The sequence below is a fragment of the Benincasa hispida genome, chromosome 3 (genome assembly GCF_027475165.1).
Source record: "Benincasa hispida cultivar pf3 chromosome 3, pf3_genome.v1.1, whole genome shotgun sequence".
Lineage (NCBI taxonomy): Eukaryota > Viridiplantae > Streptophyta > Magnoliopsida > Cucurbitales > Cucurbitaceae > Benincasa > Benincasa hispida.
In genome coordinates, this window is record NC_143480.1 from 77,096,892 (window position 1) to 77,107,854 (window position 10,963).

Here is a 10,963-nt window from a genome sequence, read left to right on the forward strand (position 1 = left end):
AATCTTGATTTTGACTTCATAAAATGGTATTCAAGAATTTATGTTGCTTTCATTTAATTTAAGATTTTCTATTTTTTATAACTACATTCTCATGAGTTAGGAGATTTTGTTTGTGTTGTTTCATATTAATTTAATGCAAATCTTCTTTTTAATATATTGTTTTTTCATTTTAGGAAATTTTTTACTAGTTTCTTTTGTTCCCTTTTCTCAATCTCTATTTCGAGTTTCTTCAGCCCAAACCATCACATTTTTCATTTTGAATTTCTTCATTTTTATGTATATATACAAGGTTATTTCAAACATATATAATGGTTCTTTTGTCATATACATATATATTTAGGTATTTTACAAATATATACCTTATATTATATAGCAATAATGTTAACGCATGATAAATTATGGCATAAATTAAGATATATGACATCTTTAGATTATTTGAAAAAAATCTAGACATATTTGAAACTAAAGATAAAACGTAGAAATAACCCCCTAAATATACTATGTACTACATTCTCTACATTCTCATAGTATATGTAGTACATAGTATATAAATCTCAATATGTGGAGTTTTGTTCTCGTTGCCTTTATTGGAGTTTCGTTTGTGGGCCAGATTTGTTTGTCCTTACTTTCTAGACATTCATTGGATCTGTAACATATTTGTTTTGTTTGTCTATGTTGACGAAGAATGCCTCTCTTTGCCATTGATGCATGCTCCGGTCGTCGATTTCTACTGTTGGCTTTAGTTGGGCTCATCAGAGAAGATGGGTAAGAGAGGGAGGTTTGTTAAGAGAGATGAGAGAGTAATAGAGAAAGAGGAAGAAAGTGGGGGCCTATGGTAGAGAGAAAAATATGAGATCTTTTTTAGGGTTATTAGAATTAAACATGGAAAAGAAAATAAGTCTTTTAATGTGTTGGAATCACCATATTTGAGAATGAACATCGTATCTTTCTTGACGAACACTTGCCTTATGAAGACAACACAGCAGAACACACAAATGTATCAAACATTGTTTGTAGCAAAAGTCAAATAAACCGTGTTCAATTCCAAATGATTTTGGCAATTGAAATGTAATTATTTTCCTTTCAACGAGCTAATTACAGCTCCATATGATATTGATGAATTGCAGTATAGCAGTACAGAGCAGTAGTGAGAGGGAACAAAGAAGAGATTGCAAATGAGAGTGAAACGATATGATGCATAGGAACCAAAGATTGGATGAACATTGTTTAATTATGTTTCACCTCATTCGCTTTGCTGCTTCTCTTTTGTTTCCATTATAAAAGTTTTGGATCAAGTTCGAACTTTTGTTAAAGTTCCATCATATGTGTACAAAAGTTCCAATCAATTCCATGTTAATTGAGAACAATGCACAAAAATTTAAAAATTATAAAATGTCAAGTGAAGCCAAATATAATATACAAAAGGACATGAGGCACAAAAAGAGAGTTAAGTCAAATAATTTCCCGACAATATTTGAGAAAGAGACCTAGTAGGACAGTTATACAAAATTGAGGCTAAACATTCTAAGCATTGGCGATGTGAAGATGTCACTCTGGAGCTGCCAGAGGTTAAACTACAAGTATAACTCACTTGGGATTTTTGGGAAAATGTAATTTAATCAGTGCAGGAAGTTCGGCTAACTCAACCTTGGGCTTGCCTAGCAATATACTCTTTAACTTCTCATCACAAATGACCACATTCTTGTTGGTAGGATCCTAGACAAGAAAAATACATATCCATGACCTTTTATCAGAATAAAGAAAGCTACTTATAGATCAGCAGAAACATATTTATAACACTTAAGTCAAAAGAAGTGCTCCTTCATTAAAGTTTCAAGTACTTCTAGCTTCCCAAGATCATATCATATGACATTTGGAGAGTCATAAAGTGTACCGCAAACTGGTGCAAAAATCAAAAGGCTATTTTACAAGTAAAATCAAGAACTATTTTTTTTTTTTTTTTGAGAGGCATGGATAAAGGTTTAGTAGAAGGGTTGCTTGCTGGGAGGGACAAAAATCGTCCATCTTACTCATTTTTAGTTTATAATACAATTTAAGTATTTCCTTATGCATAAGGAGAGGTTGTCCTTTGGGAGCCTTAATAGGACTTCATAGGTTTGGTCTTATTTAATAAGAAAAAATATTTGTTATTGGCATTTGTGGTAAGGCAGACAAGCTTGAGAGATGGGTTCATACGGGTGTGACCCTATGGTTGAAAAATTGTTCAGAGGATCTCATCTTCTATAGCAATGCAACAAGGAGTAGTTAGGAATATTATTAGAACATACTGTTGGGGGGATTAGTTACAGATAAGGTGAGTGCTAAAGGATGAAAGTAGAGAATTGCTCAGATAGTTTCTATGGTTTTGACTTGAGTCGGGGACGACGTTCCAAACTTCCAAGTACCTTGAATACTTGAGTTATCTTGTAACTGTTCTCTCTTTTACGTTTCAGTATCATTCTAGTTCTATTTGGGTTCTATCAGACTCTCTTTGTAACCTCTTTCTCATACAATTTTACCTTGCAAAAAGATGGTTCTATTGAGTGTATTTTGTCTTCGACCTTGACCCACCATCAGTTTCTCATAACTTTCATCTTGAGTATTCAAACATATGATCAATCTTCTCCTACCCTGTTCCCCATTTTTAATCTATAATTTAACCAGCACAAAACGTAGAATCTACAACAGATATTTGGAAGTAGATTAAATAAGGGAGGTCTCTGTCAGGTTGATAGCAGCAAAATCAATATGCATCTAAAAAAAAGAAAAAAAAAAAAAAAAAAAGAACCTGAAGATTGTTGGTTTTGATATATGACCACACACACTTGAAACAGCCTAGACGAGAAATTTGGGACTGGCCCACAAACTCCCTGAGAGTTGAAGGAAGATTTACGAGATCAATCAAGTTGGCAAGCTTCTTTGGGTTATCTGTAATGGCCATCTTCATCCGTTTTGGAAGCATTTTTCTGCACAACTAGTTTACTTCCTCCTCCACTGAAAAATAACATAAAAATCGTTTACTCAGCCGTTGAATGAAGTTTAAAAAAAAAAATGAAAAACAGAAAGCCCTGCACAAGACCTGGGCATCGATTCTTGGGAATTTTATCAAACAACTTGCGTGCAATGAAGTTTCAATCACAAAGAGTTGTACAGACTACGCAGATCCTCCGAAAATCAAGAGAAAATTACAGGCAAAGAAATCGAAAGCATGGAATAGATTGAAAAGGGAGAAGAAAAACCTGTAGGAATTGGAAAGAGTTAAACAGAGACTAGAGGGATGAAAGCGAATTAGGGCCCGGAATGAAAAAAGGAAGATCAGTTTTGTAGCGCGTCTATGGCTTAGCGCTCGAATTTTTTGCAACTTCGAGTGCATTAGCATGTGTAAAGATTATTTATTTATTTATTTATTTTTAATTTTTAACAATAGGTTAGGTTGGCAATGGGGCCGAGGTGGAGCGGAAGACTCCCCATCCCCGCTGGGGTATTTCCCCGATCCCCACCAATTGAAGGCGAGGACGGGGACAGGGATTCCCCGTCAAGGAAACGGGTCCCCTTGGGACCCATCTCCGACTTTTTTTTTAATATATATAAATGTAAAAATATTTTTAATTAATATATATATATATATAATAAAAAATTTAATTGGGGCGGGGATACCCTCTTGGTCCCCGCCCCGCCCCGTCCCCGACCGAGGACCCGGTTAGGATCTCCAGTTTGACCCCATCCCCAGTCAAACCGAGGATACCCCACCCCGATCGGGGTGGGGACCTGGGGATTTTTGCCAACCCTAATAAGAAATAACGCTTGATTGATTACAAAAACGAGCATCAAGCTCAATATTGGTCCTTAACCACAAAAGTATCGCATCGATCTATTGACCATTCGCACCATTGATAGAAGTTTATCAAGCTAAAGAATGAACTACTCGATTACAAGACGAGAAATAAACGAAGATCCATAATGTTCATCTTACCCATTCAATCGCTAATTTCTTCCAAGATCCCAAGAATTTAGTTTGTTTATATACCATAAATCCTTTTTTTTGAATGTTGAATTATAAGTTTAATATAAATTTTTAGATTTATGTCTATTTGATTTATCAATTCTTAAGAGTATCTAGTTTGTACCTAAACTTAAATTTCCTTTTTGTTCAATCAATCTAGAACTATAAAAAGCACATTTTATTATAATTAATTTGTCATTTGACTTGTAGATTTGAGTAGAGATGATCTTAAATTCCAAATTGAAAATTACTTCAAATTCTTATTTGCTTTTGAAACAAAAGCAATTTGAAAGTGACTAAATTTTCAAATGAAAGAAACTCCTTTAAGAGTCATTTGTTTTGTGGGAATCCAACATTCTCATAAATTGATTATCTAGATTATCTCGTTTGTTTGCAATAACGTAATATATCGAGGCATCTAGAGATTTCTGAGCATCCTAGAATGCTTTTATGGAGGGATCCTAGGAATTTTGGATGCCCATATAATATATGGGTTTTTTTTTTAAGTTTCTATGTTGATACCATTCATTTTTTTTCTTTTTTAACCCTTCCTTTTTTATACATATATAGTTGAATATATATATATATATATATATAACTCTGCTTTATTTACATTTTTCATTTTACAATTAAAATAAATATTGATAACTATGTATTTCATTCTCTTTTAATATTGTAATTGGTTTTTTTTTAAGAAATATATTGAAATTAATATTTATTTTATAAAAAATATTATATTACTATAGATTATTTTGCTAAGAAAAACAATTAAAACTATATTAATTCTAAAAAAAATTTAAATTAATAAAAACAAATATGTAATATAAATTCACATTATATTCATTTAATTAAAATTAATGCATTGTCGTAAAAACATTCTTCAAATATTATGTACATTTAAGATATTTTGAAGTAGAAATCCTACAAAATAAACATAATCATCAATGTATTTCTAGATATCTTAAAAAAATATTACTATCAAACAAGCATGGTTATTAAATGATGTTAAACATTTTGGACATTTAGATATTCCAATTATCTACATTTCCAAAAAACAAACAGGTTAATGTTTTACACTTAAAATTTAGTTGGAAATGATGTGAATTTAATATTATATATTTTCTTTCTTAATCTTCATCTTTTCCCTCTCTATTTCTTCATATAGTTTTCCCTTGCTCTAGTTTTATTCTATAGCTTTAACTTTGCTTCTTGTAAAATATAAGTGATGAATCCTTGGTGATCAAACTATTTTAGTATTTTGTTTTAATTTAAAAGAGTGATGTTGGAGAAATGAACGAGAAAAGAAAACCAATGTATGATGAGTAAATGAGTGAACTTCGTTGAAACGAAGAAAAAAAGAACAATGATTTCACATGATAAAGATCAAAAGAAGGTAAACAAATAAAAGAAAAAAAAAAGAAGGAAACATTCAATGAAAATGTTGAAAATATCTTAAGTCCCTAAAAATTAATAGGAGTGATCCGGGAGACATAGGTGAGGTGGTTTCTCGCAAATCTCTAGCCCATGTTGCATACCCTCGAGCTCTTCTACCCATTACTTTGATTAACTTTTCCTAGGACTATTTGCATGTCATCCCTCAGGAGATCATAGTTTTATTTTAATGTATAACGCTCCTTCTTCTAATGCTTGTATTTTTGTGACAATTACTTGTTTTCTCTTTGGTAGTCTTAAAGTTGATGTTCAGTTCACTTTGCATTACTCTTTAAAATCTCATGTTTCTTCAAACTAATTCTTTATGCTCAAATGAAGACTATCAATAGTTTGGTGTGTTGTTGCATTGGCTTCCTCATTCTCTATAAGTTGAGATAGTTGGTTTATTTAAGTTAATGAAAACATTTTACTAATGTGAGTCCAATTAAATAAATCAACAAACTTTTTTTTAACAAGTAATTTAAACAATAAATTCATGTAAATAAATTCAACTCAAAATAATCAAGAAATTAATAATACTACTTTAAGGTACCCAAATTGGTTTTCATAACGAGATTGATAATGAAAGTAGAAATTCAAGAACAACCAATCAAAATAATCCAATATGAATATTAATTTCAAGAACAAAAATTGCAATTAATTTCAAGCAATAAAATATAATAACAAATTAATTGCAAAATTAGAGAGGAGAGGGATAGAGAAATTGACAGCAAGAATTTTATAGTGGTTCGACACAATCAGCCTACGTTCACTTCCCAAGCTCCTCTTGAGTATGTCACTACGAACTTGGCTATTTCCACGACTTAGAGTCGAATCGCTACAATTTTTTTTTGGGAGACTCGATCATTTCCACGGTTGAGGATCAAACCGCTGCAACAACTCTTTTTCCGAGATCAAGAGCAACCCTTACAAAATGTTTGTAAAAATAAAGGGCACAATTACAACTCTCTCAATAGTGTGGATTTACAAGTTGTAGCTCTAGCTCAATGAATCAATCCTCACAACATAAAATATCTCTCTCAAGAAGAAGATGAAAAGAAGAAAATTGAAGCTTCGAGAGAGAGCAACAATGGTAGCTTAATCATACTTATGCCAGTTTGTACTTCAAAAGTTTGACTTTCCCTGTCAATAGATGTCACCTTATGCGCAGATGCTCGTTTTTCCCATCTTTAAAGTTTTCTTAGGGCATATTCTGTATACATGTCCCCACGATCGAATGTTTCACTAATTTCTTGTATTCGACGTTCAAAATACAGTTTTGTGCGATAAAATGTTAGCCTAACCAAAGAAGTAATTGGTAACATTCTAGCACCTTTGAAAACCTCATTCATGCATTCAGCTGCATTGTTTGTCATCCACCCATAGCGGTACCCACTGTCATGTGATTGGGTCCATTTTTTCAAGTCATGAAAAATATTCAAGGCATTCAGGGTGCAATTGTGATGGTACGCTCTCGGTTCACTCCAATCAATTTCCTCATTATTAATTGCAACAATAATGCCCTTATGTCTATCAAGCAAATACCATCTCTTGGGTAACATATTCACGCAATGCTCACAAAAATCATGATCAACTGGATGAATTTTCACCTTCAACAATAACAAAAGCAAGGGGAAATATATGCCCGTTTGCATTAAGGCTGTCAATAATTTTCCCTTATACTTTCCGTAGAGATGAGTTTCATCGATCTGAATTAATGGCCTACAATGTTTAAACCCTTCTCTTGTAGGATCAAAGGACCAAAAAACTCGACAAAAAATAGTCGTATCTGGCACATCAGAGGGAAGGAAAAACCAATCTGTTCGTGTTGTAATGAACAAGAGCACTCAATCAATATGGAAGTTCTGAATATGATTTCTCCCAATCACCAAACACAACAATCTTTTCTCTTGGCTTGCCACACCCGTCTATAATTAACATTATATCCATATTGTTTTTTAATTGCTTTAGGGCTACGTGTACCCAGGATCAACTTTAACCAAATTTTGGATTTCGATATTCATAAAATTTGAATGATCCTGTGTCAATTTTGAAAACAAACATGAGTGTTCCCCTTGAAATTTGGTGATTTTGAATATCCCATGAGTTTTATGCCGACATGCCCGTAACCTCCAAGTACAACCATCACTCCATGATTTACATCTCACATACCTAAGATCTTGATTTTATTCCATTACAATAATTTCGTAGTGTTCTGTCACAATAATTTTTTATAGGAAGCTATAAATCTTCTTTAGTATTAAACAATTTCTTTCTGGATTAAACTACAATTATTTACACCTATATTCCTTTCTTCCAAAGTAGACCCTAGTTCACATGTTTGTAATTTCCCAATCTATTTGGGTGAACATATACGACGGTACCAACTCAAGATTATGTTCCCCACTACTGTCGTTTCCAAATAATTTATCAATTTAACGTCAATGTCACTGTCTCCATCATTTCTAGGTTCAAGAATAACTAAATCTTCATGACGCATCTGACATATTTATTATGATTTTTTCAACTGTTATAGTTGAAAAAAAAAATGTTAATATGTCAACCCAACAAAATCCAATTTCTAAGTTCAACATATAAAATCTAAATATTATACATTTAAATCAACCCAAATAAAGATTCATAAACTATACATTTAAATCAGCCAAAATCTAAGATTCATAAACTATACATTTAAATCATCCATCAACTATAAATTTAAATCAACCCAAATAAAAACAAAATAATATATCCATAAATCATACATTTAATTCAGCCCAAATGCAAACAAAATAATATATATATATGAACCAATCTTCATTTTTATAAACATATACATATATTTCTAGATTCAACCTAACAAATAGATCATCATTCAATAAATTAATCATACAAAAAAATAGCCAAACAAATAGACAAACATAATCATATATTTCTAGATTCAACGCAACAAATAAATCATGGATCCATAAATTACACATTAAATTCAGTCTAAATGCAAACAAAAGGATATATATATGAAAATTATATATTGGAAAACAATGCAGGGAAATATTTTTACTACAGTCAAAGAAAGGCAGAAGCTTTTGGATGATTTTGGACGGACGGTTAAATGGAGGTAAAATGATACGTTTGGACACGCAAGATAGAAGCACGAAGGAGGTTTCCAGACAATTTTGGATGGAGAAGATGGAAGCAAAGAGTGGATAGAGAAGAGGAAGCAAAGAGGTAGAAGGCTTTTGGATGGAGGAAGAAGAGGGTCGTGGCGGTTTAATGGAGAAGGAAGTCATGTACCCGGTATATGACTTAACGTAATCGTGTATCGGGTACACGATTACCTCAGTCAACGCTGCATGACTGCCACGGTAGACTGACACTCGTTTACTAGATACACGATTTAGGGCTAATCATATACGATTTAGGACTAATCATGTACCGGGTATACGATTTAAAAACTTATTTTCGTTAATACTTTCAATCCTAGCCTATTTTTATTAATATATATGAAAATAACATTATTTTTTTTAAAAAAAAATTCAATATTCACTTACCGACCAGCCCCCATAGCTCCCAACTCCATAGAGGTAGATAAATAAAATTCAGCTAAATCTCCGGTGGAAAGCGTTTTTCTCCATTTACAATCAATTCAATTCCAATTTCAAATTTCAAAATCCAAAGCCCCCAAATTCCCCGTTACAAAAACCCAATCCCTCTCTATCTTCTCCACAAATTCAAGATCGATTTAGGGTTTTCACTTTTCGGAGACTGAAGATGAAAGCATCTCTGAAATTCCGCGAAGACCAGAAACCATTACTGAGAGCCAAAATCCCTCTCAGCATTCTTGGCCTCCCTTTCCAATCCGCCATAGCCGCCGGCACCTCCAATGAACTCACTCTCAAGCTCTCAACTCACTTCGAATCCGGCCCTTCCTTCAACCTCGCTTATCGCCCCAACGATTCTTCAAACCCCTTCTCCCTAATCGTCAAAACCGGAATCGGCTCCTTCGGTTCCCCGATCTCTTCCCCCATGCTCATGAGCGCCGAGTTCAACCTACTCGCCAATGGAAACCCCTCCTTCATGCTCCATTTCAAGCCTAAACTTGGCGATTTCTCCATCAAGAAATCGCAGTCCTCGTCCGTGATGTTCCAGAAAGTTCTGAAATCGGAGGAGGAATCTATTGATGTTAAATCTGCTGTTTCTAAGGTGGTTTCCGGTTTGGATTTGGCGGCTAGTACGGCGGTTCCGGTTATGAAATTCGCCGCCGTGAGGTTTCGTTGGGGTCTAAGGGTGCCGGCGGCGGAGGGGATGAAGATGAGTGGTGGTGGTGGTATGTCGTTTAGAGAGGTTCCGTTTATGCTGGATAAGATCGGGCTCGAACACGTGGACGGTGGGGATTCGAGTTCGAGGGAGGGTAGTTTGGGAAATAAGGATTTGAATTTGGATTTGGATTGTTTTTCAGTGAAGCGTCAGTTTGAGGTTTTGAAATTAGAGAATGGGTTATTGAAAAACAGCATTGATGATCTTAGGAAGCAAATGAAATTGTTGTCTAATTCCGGTCGCCGGTTTAAGGACAGAAAGGCGCCGGAGTTAGCCGGTTTTGATGGGCTGCCGTCAGAAGACGCGGCGGCGGCGGCGTGGGGCGAGGAGCTAAGGAAGCCGGCGCTGTCTACTGTCTGAATTCGTCGATAAGACAATCGTCAGTTTAATTGTAAAAACTGAGTTTTTTTTTTTCTTTTTTTCTTTTTTTTTTCCTCCAGTGTTTAGTTCTCTATCATCTATAGAATTTTTAATGATTTTCTCCATTTTGTTTCTTTTGTTAAATGTAATGAAATTGTTTGTTGTGGTTAAATTGAAATTAGAATAGTTTCTTTCACATTTCATTTGGATTTAGTTTTAGAAGTCATATATACAAATTAAAACTTTAAGCTATTACAACTTTTGAAAGCTTTCTCGAATTTAAATAATCACATGATTATTTTTCTAACAAAAATCACATAATTATTAATACCATTTGAATGAACCGCGGATCTCATGGTTATTAGTATATTCGGATGCCAATTAAGCTACAATCACACATAATTATAATTTTTAATAACAAAAATATTTGTTAAAAGAAATTTTCACAAATAGAAAAATGTCAAACTATTTATAGAAATAGTAAAAAAAATATCGATAGACTTCTATCAATTTCTATTCGTCTCCTACAAAAGATTAAAATTTTGTTTAAATAATTTGTCTTATTTTTTAATTTTTGAAAATCTTTTACGAACTTTTAAAAGTGTTAATAAAACCATTAAACTTAAAAAAAATATGCAGATTAGTTTTGGAGGAAAGGCGTTAGTATTTTATTTTAAAAAAATATCAAGTTAAAAAAGTATATATTATAATTTGTTAGTTTTGGAGGAAAGGCGTTAGTATTTTATTTTAAAAAAATATCAAGTTAAAAAAGTATATATTATAATTTGTTAGTTTACATACGAAAATTGTCAATATATTCAAAACTATTTTTGAAGTTCCAAAATTTGTATTAAT

The 10,963-nt window shown here is 33.1% G+C and overlaps 2 protein-coding genes across 2 annotated transcripts; one reads left to right on the forward strand and one right to left on the reverse strand.

The window, feature by feature from the left end:
* Positions 1-1,377: 1,377 nt before the first annotated feature.
* Positions 1,378-3,378, reverse strand: LOC120073322 (SWIB/MDM2 domain superfamily protein). The gene is made up of 3 exons (XM_039026093.2): positions 3,240-3,378; positions 2,789-2,994; positions 1,378-1,716 (listed from the first exon to the last, which is right to left on the reverse strand). Exons 2-3 carry the CDS (start codon positions 2,960-2,962, stop codon positions 1,588-1,590), a joined length of 303 nt encoding a protein of 100 aa, XP_038882021.1. The 5' UTR covers positions 2,963-2,994; positions 3,240-3,378; the 3' UTR covers positions 1,378-1,587.
* A 5,379-nt stretch (positions 3,379-8,757) lies between these two features.
* Positions 8,758-10,304, forward strand: LOC120073784 (uncharacterized). The gene has a single exon (XM_039026623.2). It carries the CDS (start codon positions 9,203-9,205, stop codon positions 10,106-10,108), a length of 906 nt encoding a protein of 301 aa, XP_038882551.1. The 5' UTR covers positions 8,758-9,202; the 3' UTR covers positions 10,109-10,304.
* Positions 10,305-10,963: the final 659 nt, after the last annotated feature.